At 44.5% G+C, this 18,614-nt stretch overlaps 1 protein-coding gene across 1 annotated transcript in view; it reads left to right on the top strand.

Annotated features, from left to right (window-relative positions):
• Positions 1-18,614, top strand: part of LOC306928214 (glutamate receptor 3-like) — a gene marked incomplete at its 5' end in the record, with an annotated part of 131,760 nt that overhangs the window by 51,887 nt on the left and 61,259 nt on the right. The window contains 4 exons of the mRNA XM_079508151.1: positions 15,146-15,199; positions 15,593-15,754; positions 16,140-16,307; positions 17,024-17,128. Coding sequence (XP_079364277.1) covers positions 15,146-15,199; positions 15,593-15,754; positions 16,140-16,307; positions 17,024-17,128 — 489 coding nt within the window. The remainder of the gene's footprint in view (positions 1-15,145; positions 15,200-15,592; positions 15,755-16,139; positions 16,308-17,023; positions 17,129-18,614) is intronic.

The following is an 18,614-nucleotide window of genomic DNA, read 5'->3' as shown; positions in this document are numbered from 1 at the left end:
ATTTGGTTCCATGTGTACACTCTCAGAGTTACAGACCTGTAAGGGTCCATTTGGTTCCATGTGTACACTCTCAGAGTTACAGACCTGTAAGGGTCCATTTGGTTCCATGTGTACACTCTCAGAGTTACAGACCTGTAAGGGTCCATTTGGTTCCATGTGTACACTCTCAGAGTTACAGACCTGTAAGGGTCCATTTGGTTCCATGTGTACACTCTCAGAGTTACAGACCTGTAAGGGTCCATTTGGTTCCATGTGTACACTAAGAGTTACAGACCTGTAAGGGTCCATTTGGTTCCATGTGTACACTCTCAGAGTTACAGACCTGTAAGGGTCCATTTGGTTCCATGTGTACACTCAGAGTTACAGACCTGTAAGGGTCCATTTGGTTCCATGTGTACACTCTCAGAGTTACAGACCTGTAAGGGTCCATTTGGTTCCATGTGTACACTCTCAGAGTTACAGACCTGTAAGGGTCCATTTGGTTCCATGTGTACACTCTCAGAGTTACAGACCTGTAAGGGTCCATTTGGTTCCATGTGTACACTCTCAGAGTTACAGACCTGTAAGGGTCCATTTGGTTCCATGTGTACACTCTCAGAGTTACAGACCTGTAAGGGTCCATTTGGTTCCATGTGTACACTCTCAGAGTTACAGACCTGTAAGGGTCCATTTGGTTCCATGTGTACACTCTCAGAGTTACAGACCTGTAAGGGTCCATTTGGTTCCATGTTTACACTCTCAGAGTTACAGACCTGTAAGGGTCCATTTGGTTCCATGTGTACACTCTCAGAGTTACAGACCTGTAAGGGTCCATTTGGTTCCATGTGTACACTCTCAGAGTTACAGACCTGTAAGGGTCCATTTGGTTCCATGTGTACACTAAGAGTTACAGACCTGTAAGGGTCCATTTGGTTCCATGTGTACACTAAGAGTTACAGACCTGTAAGGGTCCATTTGGTTCCATGTGTACACTCTCAGAGTTACAGACCTGTAAGGGTCCATTTGGTTCCATGTGTACACTCAGAGTTACAGACCTGTACGGGTCCATTTGGTTCCATGTGTACACTCTCAGAGTTACAGACCTGTAAGGCACAGAGAGAGAACCATGTTTTAGATTATCTTACACAAGTATATTTACTTGCAAAATCCTATTTTAGTTTTAGGTTTCTTCTGTGAAAATGTTTTTGATATTGGTTACATGTTGAGTTCAGTCAGACAACTCACGAATAGTTAAACCAATATTTATTGCAGAATGAGTAACAAGTGTGCATATGATATTAGATTTGGCGTTCGGCTCTGCTGGATTTCTCCCTGCTCGGCATGGTTAAGCAATAACACAGAATATAAAGAGCAGGGAGATAGATATACAATAACCCCCCATGGGGAACATAAATAGCAGAGCCGTGGTGGTGCTGGGGAGGAGGTGGGAAAAAACATCGCATACAACCGGGGACCATATGCAGAGGAAGGCAGGAAGAGCATGCAGACTGGTGAGCTTAAGTAGCCCGCCCAATTGGTCAGCTGACTGCCGCATCGGCGAATGACGTGAGGGACTGCACACACTGTACACCCACATAGTAATGCAGCATGTTAACCCCTTGAGTATAGTATGCGCCTTGAGCATGGCATGAACCCCCTTGAGGTTGTCTGAATGAACTAACTTCGCAAGCTACGTCTCATTTCAGTCAGACAACTCACGAATAGTTAAACCAATATTTATTGCAGAATGAGTAACAAGTGTGCATATGATATTAGATTTGGCGTTCGGCTCTGCTGGATTTCTCCCTGCTCGGCATGGTTAAGCAATAACACAGAATATAAAGAGCAGGGAGATAGATATACAATAACCCCCCCAACACACATACTTTCGGTGAACTCTCACCGTTGATCCGGGCAGGTGACCCACTATGGATACACAGTGACGAAATGCAAATATGCATTTCTGGAACCTGCCGGATATGCCAACCCCCCCAACAAAGCAGAACCGGAACGCCCTACGGGAATACTCAACCGGTACACATCCGTGCAGATGTCCCACTGAGAATAGTGACGAAATGCAAGCTATGCATTTCTGGATTTTGCACGGATATTTTAACTTTTATGTGAGCTATGTGTAGCCATGACTGCACGCCGAGCCGTGAGGCTTACCTCTTGAGAAAATATAATGTGTGGGGCCCCGGCCGATCCCCTTTTTTCTTTTCTTTTTTCTTTTTTCTTCTCCCAGCATGAGAGACAACCATCTGGGATCGGCTGGGGCATACTAACCTTAAGCTTAGCTGAAAAAGGCCTGCTTGGCTGCGCTCGCCGATAGGCCATTCCTCTATTGCCAATAGAGGAATATTCTACGCTGCTGCGCGCGTGTAGTGCAACCATTCACCGTTATGCCGACGTCCTCAGCAAGAGGAACGCCACCGGCCCTCTGTCAGCAAGAGGAACGCCACCGGCCCGCTGTTTCTCAAGCTTGAGAAGAGAAGCGGTATGCTGCTATAGCCATTTAAGCTTGAGCTATTGCCACTATAGAGGAATATTCTACGCTGCTGCTGCTGCTGCTGCTGCTGTTGCACTACACGCGTGTAGTGCAACCATTCACCGTTACGCCGACGTCCTCAGCAAGAGGAACGCCACCAGCCCTCTGTCAGCAAGAGGAACGCCACCGGCCCTCTGTCAGCAAGAGGAACGCCACCGGCCCGCTGTTTCAGAGCCGCTATGAACATAAGCTTGAGATGAGAACCGGTATGCTACTATAGCCATTTAAGCTTGAGATAACGACCTGTAAGCATTCCACCCAGCGACCACCGTATATGCAAGGTAATAAGATTACCATTCCTGATCGGATACAGCACTTGCATTCATTACATCCTGAATAAACAACTGAAGCTCTTCTGATTAGATGCACATAATGATTCATGGGCAGCTGAGGACCATGGCCTGAGTTTGGTTGGCAACTGGCGCATCAGCGTGGCAGTAGAATCAGGAGTAGCGAGGGCATGAGCTGAGAAGACCGATAGCCCTGGCTTAGGCAGGGCTCGCGCCACCTTACGGAGTCCAGAACGCAGCCAAAGCAGGTTGCCCAATGCAGAACTAAAAGACACAAGCAGAGACAGAGTTACTTATACTTCATCCTGGCTGAATGATTAAAAGTGTGAATAGGGGATCCTAAGCACGGATCGGAAACAGAGATCATGCTGAGGGTCAAGATCAGCAGAAGAGACTTCCCACACCACACGAGCCCGATAAGCCGTTTAAAGAGAGAGAAACCGATATTTAAAGAGAAAAGCCTTAGATCTTAATCCTAGTCTATTTAGACACCCACGTGATAGATGCCCCTAATGAATTAACTTACATGAGCGGCATATGCTCTTCATGAGGCCTTTGAGCAATTGAATATGAGCTTAAAGAAGTTAAAATAGCTTCATGTCATGCAGACCCGAGAACTGTTCAAGACCACCCTCGTCCAGAACTGGGATGAGATACACTACTATGTTCCATACGAGCAATCTATAATCATGCTGCAGAATCAACAGCGCTGCAGGGTCAGGGTGATGGTGATGGACTTACTTCTTCGCAAGATACTAGAACCATCACTTTCGAAGAAACCCCAACCGACCAACGCCAGCTGAAGAAGCATTGGTGAATCTCCTGACTGAGCGACCTTAGGACGTCTGAGACTTGTGCTGAAAGAAAGCTTAGGACCAAGAGAATATCTGAGGGTCATGAACCTGTTGAACAAATGAGCCACAGATAATAGATAAAACATGATCTGCTTTGAGAGAAAGCAAGATATATGCCTGTCCTGTATAGCCACTTATTTTTGAGTGGTGCAAACCACTCCAACAACCAGCTTTGTCTGTATTTGTGTACCTGTATACCTACGTGTCCGTGCAAAGGTGAGCATGGTTACTATGGTTAGTGTGTGACGTCACTGACATAGCTGATCAGACTATATAAGACCTTGCACCACTCAGTTCACACGGGTGTGATTTTTATTATAATAATTAATAATGTTAATACATGTATTAATTTATTTAACATGACACTAAACAGCTTCTATGAGGAAGCGATGACAGATAATTGACGACATCGATGCCATTACCTATGAACTTATACTGCATTCATTTAGATTGCCATCCAATGCCATTTGAAGCAATAACTAAGAGGAGCAGAAAAACAAGCCTTGCAGAGTCATGAGGCCCGGGGCAGGAGCCCAACTCTTGATTCAGAAGTGTGAGGCGGATTGATGTACACGTACAGCCCCTGGACGTGACACTGGAATGACGCAGGGACTTACTCCAGTCCGACCATTGATGCAGAGTGCCGAGGATCGGAGGAAGCACTGGGTTCCCATTTTCCCGGAGTCTTTGGTATGACCCAGCCGGTGATCGAGCCACAACCTCCCAGACCCTGGGCGGACTCGACTAGCAGCGAGGCCCCTGAGCTGGTACCAGAAAATGAAGGCTTACAACATATTTCACCTGATAGTAGCTACCAAGTAGCTACCAAGCGGCCACGAAGAAAATCGGCCCCATCCCTACTAACTGCAACGTTAAGTAGATTAACAACAAGATATGAGTGAGCGAGTGAGCGAGAGGCCAAGGGTGGCGGGGGACACCCGACAGTCAGCCAGCGCTCGGAGGCCCCCTGAGGGTGGAGGCCCGTTTCAATTGAAACTGGAGAAACAAGCAAAGGCCTCCTATGCAAGTTGCAACTAACCCAAACTTATGATATATCTACTGCGGAATTAAATAGACATTAAACGTCATCACTGTGATATTTGCCTGATGCTGTTACTCAATACTATAGTGGTACTGAGCGACATCAAATCGATTACTGGTCTGAATACAAACTGGCAGACTACATTTCCCGGCTGCACCGGGGAAAACACAACCAATAGGGTGTACCAAAATCTCCTGGAGGGGGCATCAACACATGTGTCACATGGTAGCGGCCGCCATACTTGCTGGCTTGTTTGCATTGAGAAAAACAAAAACAAAACTGACCTCACAATGGTGCAGACTTGCTCAGTAAATAAGTGCCACAGCAGGTCACGTCGAGGAAATGAGCCAGAAAACGGAATTAGATGTTCAGCTTTCCAGCATGGAGACAGCATCAAGGAACCCAGATTGACGAGTTTACAAAAGACGTAGAATGGCTTGGATCGGCGCATGGGCGCAGAGACATAATGTTCAACAAAGTATCTAAGCACAGCCGTGTTTGTTCACAACATTTAACTTGTCCTTGTAATGTATTTGGGCCCGACGTGGTGTTGGTTCACTATGTTGTCGCCAAGAACGAGCTTAATATTTACAAATACATACCACCGTCACTCTATTCTGAGTGATGTGGGCTAGAATTTAATGCCCACGAGAGGGCCGTCCCAAGCTTTTCAGACGCCACCCCCTCTTGGTGACGTACATGTTTTCACACGCTATAGGTCGCACAAGCACTGCGACACGGAAGCCAAGCTTGCTGCGAACATAGACATACGTCTATGGCTGCCTTCCTTCATCCCAGGTCCCCTCACGGATAAGTGATGAATTAATGCTTAGGAGTTTCACTTTAGAGCTCCTGGCAGTGGATGTTAGTTGTGCAGAAATGAAGCAATACGCAAGCTGCTAGCCTACCACCTTTTGAAACATCTTCAGTCCCACAAAGCAACTGCCATTACCTAGTCCTACTCAAGGACTGATCAACAGAACATACAATATGAATCTGAAACATTAAAGGTGACAAATGGGCAATGGGACACACGGTGACAAGACGCTATATATATATATATATATATATATATTGATCTGAACTTCTGACCTCAAAGAGAGTGAGGGGGGTATACACTGGAGTGACTAGACCGACTGCTGGATATGCTTGAAGAGGCGGACGGAGGCAGCAGTTTGTTAAGGCTTTTAACTCTTCTCCAAGACAGCTCAACCCGGATAGTGAAGCTGAGACATGATACAACGAAAAGAAAGCACTAATTAAATGATGCCCATTGAGAAATACGTCCGAAAATAAACAGCTAGAAACAAATCTACAGATCTACAGCAGTAGACAGTAGGCTATGTCACTTGACATGAGATTACTGCAAATGCATTTGCAATTTTAACCTACTTTAGAATGACGCTGCACATAACTTTAATGGATTGAGATGAATTAACCATAACGTATGATACTGTCCTTATGAATTGGAAACATGGAATAACTTTAAGATGAATAACTATGCCACATATGACTTGACAGTCAGAAAGCTCTTCTAGAGCTGCATAAATGTATTAGTGTTAACCAGGCATAACACTGAAGCATAATAAATCACAGGCAAAAGGGTGCTAGCTTTAGCATTAGTTTAGCATGAACAAACCCTCATGGCAATGAGGAAACCTCAACACCACATGGCTACAAAAGCACCAACCTATATCAAGATTGCAATTAAGGTAGTTACCTCACAGACAACACTTTCCAAAGCACATATAGAAAGTGTTTTAAGGAATACTTTGGTAAGCAGAGTGTGACTGAAGTCTTGCTCCAAAATGAATGAAACTGCTAGGAGACAAACAGGCAGCTGAGTTGCCAGATCTTGAGAAAGAAAGCAACCAGGTGTAGAACCATCCTGTACCCGACTAGGACTCGCCACGTGACAACTTAACTTACAATATATACCCTACTGACTACGACGACTTTGAAACAATACAGTTCATTGGACACGGTCATTTGGATCCATGACAGAACACCAGAACCGAACAATTGACTACAGAAAACAAGCCCAACATTGCTTATAAAAGCGGACGTGGCAACCACTGCACATGAGTTGAGGACCCATCACTGAATGGGAGAAACACTGCACCTGGGCTGACTTGGCAAAACATTAGCAAAATGAGAACTTGGCTATAGAACACATACCATGTTACGATAGAAGCTGCAGCACTGACTGCGCATCCGGCTTAATTACCAAACGGGCTATTATGAAGCTTGTTGAAGCCACATAGTAGAACTCAGCAGCATTAGCAGAATCATATCAAACTCAATATTTGCATACAACCTGCAGGCCCTTATCACAGCAAGGACAGTAGCTGAGAAGCATAATTTAAGCAGAAGTAGCTGCACACACGGACAGCAATAGCAGCAGCAACAACCACGAGGAACAAAAAACATCGCATACAACCGGGGACCATATGCAGAGGAAGGCAGGAAGAGCATGCAGACTGGTGAGCTTAAGTAGCCCGCCCAATTGGTCAGCTGACTGCCGCATCGGCGAATGACGTGAGGGACTGCACACACTGTACACCCACATAGTAATGCAGCATGTTAACCCCTTGAGTATAGTATGCGCCTTGAGCATGGCATGAACCCCCTTGAGGTTGTCTGAATGAACTAACTTCGCAAGCTACGTCTCATTTATGTGCATAGGCCTACTGTACATACTGTACACTAAAGCATGTACATGCACATTACACGCAGACTCACAGTGCAATGCACGCACGCACGCACGCACGCACGCACGCACGCACGCACGCACGCACGCACGCACGCACGCACGGACACACCGACACACACTCGGACACACCATTTACTGATTAATATTTGGAGCCAACAATGTACATTAGTCTTACAGGATACTGTGATGATCAATACCTTTGCAAGTACCTACAAGGATACATACTACATTATGTGAACAAACATGCACATACCTCCTCCCCTTCATTTCTGTCCCTGGGGAGTAATCTACCCCTCCCTTTCCCCCCAGTTATTTCCCCTCTGGCAACAGCTTCATCTTTTTTGTTTTGCATCCAGGCTTAATATCGACCCAATCAATCTGACATTTTCTTATTTATAATTCATATGCTGATGATGCCAACCGTCAACCATTTGTACTCAGACTACCATTTTACTTTGGTATATTTGTCAATAAGAGAGAGAGAGTATAGTGCTTTATTTGATTTGGGTGCTGTGGGAGTTATTCCTCTCCTATGGGCCCTGTTGGTCTGTTGGTGACTTCAGTGAAGACTGGAAGACTTGAAGTACCGGGCCTCAGGAAGACAGAGAGTGACATAGAGCCCTTCTTTCCCAAATACTTCTCATCAATAATAGAGGCGTTGTAGACTGCAATCCTGTCCATAGGTGCGTGCGTGCGTGCGTGCGTGCGTGCGTGCGTGCGTGCGTGCGTGCGTGCGTGCGTGCGTGCGTGCGTGCGTGCCCACTATACACATGACAGTGTATGAGCATGCAGGGAGGGAATGGAGAGAAAGGGAGAGCAGAGAGGGAGAGAGTGGGAATTGAGCCATGCGGTATAAAGCATCCTCTGTAGTGCTGAGGAGGGAACATTAGAAGGGTTCTATGCTCAGTGGACGTCTGGAATTCCACACCCAGGGAGAGTATAGTACAATAGTAAAACGAGATGTGTCTGGACTGAAATGACATCGGTGTAGAGGTAATGTAATCCTGAACTGAAAGTTAACATAATGAGTGGCATTTGTTTTAGTAGCATCACGCATGACATATCAAGTGAATAATTTAGCATAAACACACTATGAGGGTGCGACCCAGCTTCCAGTCACCACTTGACTAAACTAAATGCCATATCATGTTACTGCACATGATAAGTCATTAAGAATTATGTTCAGATAGATCAATAGGTCAATAGAAAAATTAAATTGACCAAATCTGCAGGTGGCTTTACGTAGTTGAGTGATTAAAAGTTTCTCAGTCTGGTGGGTATTATTTTATTTTCTGGCCAAACGTGTATTTTACACAAAAGGAAAAGAGAACACTAGCGAACGTATATTATTTTCTCTTACTGTGCAACTGCGTCAATGACAAAAATATACATTATGGTCAGAAAGCGTTAAAGGAGCATTCAGTGATTTGGGTGATTTGGAAAAATACCCGGTCCACCCGGTAACAAGATGTGCACATGCACACGCTCTACAGTGGGGGAAGTACAACAATCCAACAGCATGTGCACCAAGGCCCGCCCCACTCGATCATGATTGGAGGAAGGCCCCTCTCATCCTGATTGGATGAAGGCTTTGCCACCCAAAGCCCAAACTGAAACTAGGGTTTTTTGACCCCAGGGGCTCACTGGGGACAGGGAGTAACTCCTTATATGGTCAGCACACTTTATAGTAGGGAGGATTATCCAAAAAAATAAGAAAAATAAGTGATATTTGACTTAAGTGAAATCACTGAATATACCTTTAAGTAGAACTACTGACGCTAATACACTATGGACCAGAAGTAGATAACCGGTGAAGAGATGCAGGACACAAAATAATTATAAAGCAATAGACTTTAGGTTAGAGATTACTGCACACAGGTATTTACTGTACATGTTGTTAGTGGATAGCACGATTGTATAATTAACTACAAATATGTCAATTATAATAAGTACCATACAACAGCAGCTACAGTATGTGTATTATGATTGCTGACAAAGATGTGTCACAATATTATTTATAACAGTGCTAACATTACAATGTACTTCTACATACATAATTCTCTTAATGTAACATGTAATATTAGAAAAAATAGAACAATAGACACGGATCCTGGAAGGTAGTGAGGGCGTAACTGTTTGCTCCCTGAGAGCAAACAGTCTGGTTTTATACACATCCTCAGTATATATTTCAGGTCAATTCATCATCAGTTGTCAACATATTTAGGTGGAATAATGATGTTGAAGTGATGGTGTAAAGTGAGGCTTGTCACTTTGTGCTTCAGTAGGAACAGTGCAACACTGTGTCATGGCTCCAATGTGCTTAATTAGAATGGATTCTCCTTGGAGTATTTAGGCTAATGGTCTTGTAACCCAGCACCTAAAAAAAAAAAATCATATCTACACTTACTGTACTGGGGGTGGGTCACTGGTTCAAGGATTAAGATTAGTGTGACCTATAGACAACTGTTGTCCAAACCCCTTACCTGTTTCTACTCTCTCTGTCTCTGTCTATCTGTCTCTGTCTGTCTATCTGTCTCTGTCTCTGTCTCTGTCTCTGTCTCTGTCTCTGTCTCTGTCTCTGTCTCTGTCTCTGTCTCTGTCTATCTGTCTATCTCTATCTGTCTATCTGTCTATCTGTCTATCTCTATCTGTCTATCTATCTGTCTATCTCTATCTGTCTATCTGTCTATCTGTCTCTCTGTCTCTCTGTCTCTCTGTCTATCTGTCTCTGTCTATCTGTCTGTCTCTCACGGTCTCTCTCTCAGTGATAAATGCCATGGTATGAGCTGGAGCTTGAATTTCTAGGTTATTACCTTATAGTAGATGTTATGAATGATGGTCTAAGTTTTTTGACATGTTAAATGCTACAAACTATACATGTCTGAAGTAAAACAAGGAACGATTCAGCACATCCATGTGCTGAAGAGTTATGGCCTTTATTTCTGGTGCCTATTATGGTCCCTGTGCTCCTGTTTTGCTGCTGTGTCCTGCTCCCGAGAGGCACCCGCCTGTGTCCTGCTCCCGAGAGGCACCCGCCTGTGTCCTGCTCCCCAGAGGCACCCGCCTGTCTATCAAAGCTGATGCACAGTGGGACCTCCTTGCTGCTATAAATACTGCCTATTATTCCCTGCTGAATCACTGTCACACTACTAATGGATTTATTTACTTTTTGAGTTATTTGTATAATGTCCCTATTTTTGGGTTATGTCAGTATAGAGGTGAAAGTAAATACAAAAACAATTCTGAAGCCTTTTCTTTTTTAATAGCGAATATAGCAGATGTCACAAGGCGGCACATTGTATCCTTACAACGTACTATATGTACTATATTTATGAGTGGTAAAGTTATGGTGGCTTAAAATGATTTATCCATATCCACTTCTTGTGTAAAAACAACTACAAAAAAAAAGATCATTGTGGTGATTATCGTTGCAATTATCCATATAGTGCAAATATTAAAGCACATTGCCGTTAATGACACTTTGTGATGTTAAAGAAGTCTAATGCCACATGCCTGAGTTGTGATGTTAAAGAAGTCTAATGCCACATGCCTGAGTTGTGATGTTAAAGAAGTCTAATGCCACATGCCTGAGTTGTGATGTTAAAGAAGTCTAATGCCACATGCCTGAGTTGTGATGTTAAAGAAGTCTAATGCCACATGCCTGAGTTGTGATGTTAAAGAAGTCTAATGCCACATGCCTGAGTTGTGATGTTAAAGAAGTCTAATGCCACATGCCTGAGTTGTGATGTTAAAGAAGTCTAATGCCACATGCCTGAGTTGTGATGTTAAAGAAGTCTAATGCCACATGCCTGAGTTGTGATGTTAAAGAAGTCTAATGCCACATGCCTGAGTTGTGATGTTAAAGAAGTCTAATGCCATATCTGCCTGAGTTGTGTTCTGGTGACTCATTGGTATTGAGACGATCCTTTCCTTTCAATGATCATTAAAAATGCACAAGCCGATCAATGCAGCGATAGCTCTCCTCTCGGTTTCAAATTGTAATTATATATACCTCTTTAATCAGTTCTCACTACCCTTTTTTTGAGGAAATGTTATACATAGTAATACAGTATATATATATATATATAAGCTCACCTATTTGTATGTATGTATGTATGTATGTATGTATGTATGTATGTATGTATGTATGTATGTATGTATGTATATATACTGTATAAAGCTGAGACACACATCCTTGGCCTATTTGGTTTGAATTCAGGTGACACAGTTTCCTCTCCGTGCTGTTTATAGAAATGTCACACACTGCTGTATACTGACTTTGAAAGCTGATTGAGACTTTACCCACTTAACCGTTTCCCCGCCAGGATTAATTAATAACATATATCCAGGATATCGCGCCGTTCAACCCTTATTTTTTAAGATTAAACACCATCATTAAACATTAAGAGCAGGGAGATTGATATACAATAACAACACGGGGAACAGAAATTACAGAGCCCACCGGTGGTGCTGGGGTGGCAGTGGGAGCAAACATTGCGTAACAACCAGGAACCATAAGCAGAAGGAAGGCAGGACGAATGCATGCAGTCTAGGTGAGCTTAAATACCCCGCCCAATTGGTCAGCTGTTACGCCACATCAGCGTATGACATGTGGGTCTTATTGCAAACACTGTATACACCCAAATAGTAATGCAGCGTATTAACCCCTCAAGTATACAGTATGTACAGTATGCACCCATGAGCATAGCATGAAGCTGCTCAAGTATATGTAACCCAGGGTTATAATTTTAAAGCACAACACTTTTGTCTCAGTCAGTGAGGTGCACATCACTGGCTGAGACAAAAGTGCTGTGCTTTATACTAGGGTGTGGTGGTGATTGCTGATTGCTGATTCCAAACTGGTGTGACTGAGTGAGTGAGTGATCGGTGTGGTGAGCTGTGAACTGATGCAGATGGTACCGTGACCATACAAATGCATGCGAACAGATGCAGATGGTACCGTTACCATACAAATAGAGATACAAATACAGACATACAATTATAAACCTGGGTTACATATATCTGACTGAACTAACTCCGCAAGCTACGTATCATTTATTACAACTTGAAAAACTCATGTCATACATGTCAACTAAACATAGTATACTATGACAAATATAATATACTAAATATATAATATACTAAAACTGAAAGAAAGATGGGAACAGAAGCAGTGGATCATCTTGGTCGGAGTATAAGACCAAGTGAACATTTCAGTTGGCATACAGTAGCTGGTGGGCGTGTATAAATACTCATCCTAAAACTGCGGGGGATGGTGTATAGAGAGTGGAGAAAATAAAACAATCACCCCCACTGTACAATATCTTCTTGAAAACAATTTGCTCAGGGAAATGAGAGAAACAGAGTTTGGTCAGGTATTAAATTTGTTTAAATAAAAAGAAGGAAAATGATATAAACATCCCAGTTTTTAAATAGCTACGGTGCTGGACCCAAGAAGTGATCAAATGAAGAAACATATCTGTTTGTTGGATGTTCCGGAGGGTCCCCGGAACATCCAGACCCACAGGATGTGTGTGTGTGTGTGTGCGTGTGCGTGTGCGTGTGCGTGCGCGTGTGTGTGTGTGTGTGTGTGTGTGTGTGTGTGTGTGTGTGTGTGTGTGTGTGTGTGTGTGTGTTAGGCTGCGCAACACAACCAAACCCAACCAAACGTTATTTTCGTGCTCGGACACAGCCAGCCAGGGAGCCAGGGACACAGCCAGCCAGGGACACAGCCTGCCAGAGACACACACAGCTCCGTATAGCACCATGCACTCAAAAAGTGGATTGTCCGCACACAATGTAATTCTGCTCCCTGTCCTCTTTATTTCAACCTATATACCTGTACAACAACAACGTTTCGCCCCTCCGGGCTTTCTCAAGAACTTGAGAAAGCCCGGAGGGGCGAAACGTTGTTGTATATAGGTTGAAATAAAGAGGACAGGGAGCAGAATTATATTGTGTGCGGACAATCCACTTTTAAATGTACCAGTTCAGACTGCTTGATTTTACAACATGATGCAGCCAGAAGCAGGCAGGGTGGCCAGGGTTGTGTAATATTGTTTTATTTTATTGCGACTGTAGGTCACAGATTACTATGAAAGCCTGCAAAACCTGTCAGTCAGTCCGTCCGTCCGTCTGTCTGTCCGTCCATCACGCCTCGTGACATGCTCCGTATATGGCCGTCCGTCACGCTTCGTGACACGCTCCATATAAGGTCGTCTCCATATATGAAGATCACGACACTGACCTCATGAGAGAAGACTGGATCATCACCTATATCTGCATATATGGAGCCGGCCAGCAATTAACTCTACATCGAACCTCAAACCTCAAACCCTTAGATCTCCATATATGGAGCTGACCTGTTCTGACATTCCATATGTTGATCCTTCCCCACCCGTCCTTCCTCTTCGATGTCTCCCTTTTGACTGATACCTGTCCATTCAAACTCTAGACGGGCCCGCCCCAAAGCCCGGCCCAGTTTGATTGATTGATTGATTGAAATATTTATTAACAGTTTGCAGAATTACAGTACATTTCAAGCACAAACTCAATACAAAGGCTGTTAACTGTGAGTGGACGACCCAATTAAGCATTACACTTGTTTCCAATAGGGTCCACCATGTTCAATTCATCAAAAACATTTAGAGACGTACAAATAGACACTTCTATATAGACAAAGAACAGAACAGGAATTCATCATAATGGAGGTAAAAAGGGAAAAGAAACATACAGTGAGGGAAAAAAAGGGGTGGGCGGTAGGGGGGATTCACGTTCAGCTCCGTTCATTTGTTTGTTTTCCTTGGAGGAGCTGCGTTGGGTCCCCAAGTCGGCTCCGTGGCCGTACCTTGAGTTCGCTGTGTGGCCGTGACCGTCTCTTGTGTTGTCCTTGTGTTGGGTCCCCAAGTCGGCCCAGTCTCTATATGCGTGACTGTTTTTGTGCGTTGTGTCAGTCACTGTGTGTGTAAAACTCACACAGACACAATGACAAAGAGGGGTGAATACATAATCTGTCCCTGGCCTTCGGCCTTCGGCATGGCTGAGATAAAGATGTGCGTGTGAGAACACAGGCAGCTGCATTATGAAAGAGAAGTTTGCCTGAGCCCTGACCTTATTTTACATGTTGAAGTTAATGAAAAGGAACAAGCACTGTTATCAGACTCTCTCTCTCTCTCTCTCTCTCTCTCTCTCTCTCTCTCTCTCTCTCTCTCTCTCTCTCTATCTCTCTCTCTCTCTCTCTCTCTCTCTCTTTCTCTCTCTCTCTCTCTCTCTCTCTCTCTCTCTCTCTCTCTCTCTCTCTCTCTCTCTCTCTCTCTCTCTCTCTCTCTCTCTCTCTCTATCTCTCTCTCTCTCTCTCTCTCTCTCTATCTCTCTCTCTCTCTCTCTCTCGCTCTCTCTCTCTCTCTCTCTCTCTCTCTCTCTCTATCTCTCTCTCTCTCTCTCTCTCGTCTTGTCTATCTCACACACATGTGCACGCACACACGCACGCACGCACGCACGCACGCACGCACGCACGCACGCACACACACACACACACACACACACACACACACACACACACACAACAACAACAACCTCCCACAGCTTTTGCAAATTGCTCTCTCTCTCTTGCTGTGTCTCTCTCCTGTCCACAACCACATATTAGAAGCCATTGAAACTTTTTGTTCATACATAAATTGAGGTTAACATGGCTTAAACCTGTCTCTGTTTACCCTGTAGGCGGTGATCATTGGGAAAAATGGCAGAGGGTTCCACTACATCCTTGCCAACCTGGTAAGAATTTATATCGTAGCACACTGCCACACACAACCCAAAGAAGTGCAACACCTTTCAGATGATCTCTACATTAAAGTTATAGTGTACATTGTCAGAATTAACTTTCAGTTCACAGAACAAACAATAACTTTCAGTAGTTTGGCTCTCAGACAAACAAGAACGGAACAGAACAGAACAGTTGAAGTCTTTGTAACAACTAAACATATATCCCTATTACGTTTATTGCTTTTCATGCTGCAGACTTTTCATTGCTTTTCATGCGTCCTTGCAGACTGTTGCATTTTTCATAAATGTTTTTCCCGAAAAATGGCGGCAGTCTCCAGGGACCCTTAGCCTGGTATTTCGTGGACTTTTACAGTATATCTGACCAGCTGTGCTCTTTGCTCTCAGGGCTTTTCCAACATGAGCCTGGATAAGGTTATCTCTGGTGGAGCTAACATCACAGGCTTCCAGATCATAAATCCAGACAGTCCCATCGTCCAGCAGTTCCTCCAACGCTGGGAACGCCTAGATGAAAGAGAATTTCCTGAGGCGAAAAACACTCCGCTGAAGGTCAGCAAGGCATAGCTGTCAATGTTGCACTCTCTCTCTCTCTCTCTCTCTCTTTTCCTCCAGAGTCCAGTTATCTGTTTCTCTTCACAGGCTATACAAAAGAGGGTAATGGCTCAGATATTATAGTTACCGGTAGTTTATTTTCACAAGCAATACAGCCAGTGGCAAATTTTAGGCGGTGCAATTACTGTGCCTTGAGCTTCCTCAATGGTGTGGATAACAATTAAAATAACACAAAATAAAAAATAAGATGAAATAACCAATAATAAAAATAATTATATTTTGTATAGATTTTTTATATTATTATTTCTTTATTATAGACACTCAGTAGTCCAGTGTATCTTTGTGTGTACTTGATTTTGAGGGGTGTGTGTTTCTGTTTCAGTATACGTCAGCACTGACTCACGACGCCATCCTGGTGCTCACTGAGGCCTTCCGCTATCTCCGGCGCCAGCGGGTGGATGTGTCACGAAGGGGCAGCGCTGGTGACTGCCTGGCCAACCCCGCGGTGCCCTGGAGCCAAGGCATCGACATAGAGAGGGCCCTCAAAATGGTAGGACTTGGAGGCTTTCACTATAACACAAGAAGGCTTCTCTCGTATTTTTCCTCATTCACTTTATACAGTTCAGTATGGTTACCGTTTAAAAAGCGACAATCTCTACGTTTTGTCGGTTGTCTCCCTCTCCTGATGGAGAGAGCTAATTGCAACGATGTTCGAACTATACAGTAGAGTGGCACATTAGTGTCCAATCCGCTGCACTAGCTGTCTGCTTCAATTAACTGTATTGACATTGTCATCCAGTGTCTTATCCAACACCAGAGTTGGGAATGGGAGACCACCTCCGGCTCCTACCACTGCATATGTGCTAGTTATATCTGTATTAACGTACTGTACCATACAGATATAGGTTAAAATATGTTAGACATTTAAACTAAGTCCTCGATTTTTAGCTTTAAGATATACTAGGCTAATTACAGGCAATTACAATATTTGATTGTATTTGGCTGTTTGACTTTTTAAAGGTGGAACAACTGTTGAAAATTGTAAGCTCAAAGCCAATAAAAGCAACAACCTCTAGCCATAGCAAAGGAAGAAATTGGTCACAATTGGACATTGATGCAAATTGTGTCAGTCACTTAAAAATGTATTTTAAGTGACTGACACAATTTGCATCAATGTCATCACCAAGGCCAGGGAGTGCACGATTAAATCCGCTTGGATGCAAATAATAGATCTTATTATCACTTCCTTGCATTGGTTCATGGCAGGTGCAAGTACAAGGTATGACAGGCAACATCCAGTTTGACACATTTGGTCGGAGAGCCAACTACACAATTGACGTGTACGAGATGAAGTTAGGGGGTGCTAGGAAGGTAAGTGAACAGACATGATCACATCATAATACATCACAAAACTGATATTCACATGATTGTGGCATTATAATCTAAGTACTTGGTATTTGACATACTGTATACTATGTACTGCATAATATATTATTGAAGACTAATTCATCGCTTTATTTGTTGCTGCGTCCAAACATAGAAGGTCTAAGCAGTCTTTGCTCAAGGCAAGTGCTTGTCTCTAAGCCACGTCACCAGTAGAACAACAGCCCTGCAGTTTGAAGTTATCTCCAGAGACTGCATGTGGCCTCGCAGGGCCTACAGGGTTCATGTGTGTCATAATCTGGCTTTAGGGGGCAGGCCAGAGGACACATAGGGGGGCAGGCCAGAGGACACATAGGGGGCAGGCCAGAGGACACGTAGCTGGCTTTAGGGGGGCAGGCCAGAGGACACATAGGGGGGCAGGCCAGAGGACACGTAGCTGTCAGGGGGGCAGGCCAGAGGACACGTAGCTGTCAGGGGGGCAGGCCAGAGGACACGTAGCTGGCTTTAGGGGGCAGGCCAGAGGACACGTAGCTGTCAGCCAGAGGACACGTAGCTGTCAGCCAGAGGACACGTAGCTGGCTTTAGGGGGCAGGCCAGAGGACACATAGCTGTCAGCCAGAGGACACGTAGGGGGGCAGGCCAGAGGACACGTAGGGGGGCAGGCCAGAGGACACGTAGGGGGGCAGGCCAGAGGACACGTAGCTGGCTTTAGGGGGCAGGCCAGAGAACACATAGCTGTCAGCAGAAAAGCTATCAACACACGCACTCGCGAGCGCACTCACGCACGCACGCACGCACGCACGCACGCACGCACGCACGCACGGACGCACACACTGTACTGTACTGTACTGTACTGTACTGTACTGTACTGTACTGTACTGTACTGTACTGTACTGTACTGTACTGTACTGTACTGTACTGTACTGTACTGTACTGTATAATAGATAGACATAAACTCAAACAGACATGCAGACACACAGATTGACAGACAGATACACACATACACAGATCGACATGCACACCCGCATGCATGAGTACACACACACACACACACACACACACACACACACACACACACACACACACACACACACACACACACACACACACACACACACACACACACACACACACACACACACACACACACACACACACACACAAATACACACCTCCAATATGTCTTGACCCTGAACTCTGACAAGGTGCCCCCACAAGTACCAAAATGAACTGGCTGTTCACATAGCTCAGCTCACCAGATCCTGTTCACCACAGCCACCCGTGCACTGTACTGTATGTGCACTGCAGTGACAACAGAGTGAGTACTGGGAGTTGGAACAAACAGAGTTGGGAGATGTAGCCTTTACAGTTCAGAACTAAACAGGACTAAAGTCTCAGGATGTCCAGTCAGTCACGCAGGAGAAGCTTAGTGAGATGCTTACTTCAATGTGAAATTCTGTGTTCTAGAATGAGT

This window comes from Electrona antarctica, assembly GCF_951216825.1.
Source record: "Electrona antarctica genome assembly, chromosome: 8".
Lineage (NCBI taxonomy): Eukaryota > Metazoa > Chordata > Actinopteri > Myctophiformes > Myctophidae > Electrona > Electrona antarctica.
This window is presented reverse-complemented; position numbering and strand designations above follow the sequence as displayed.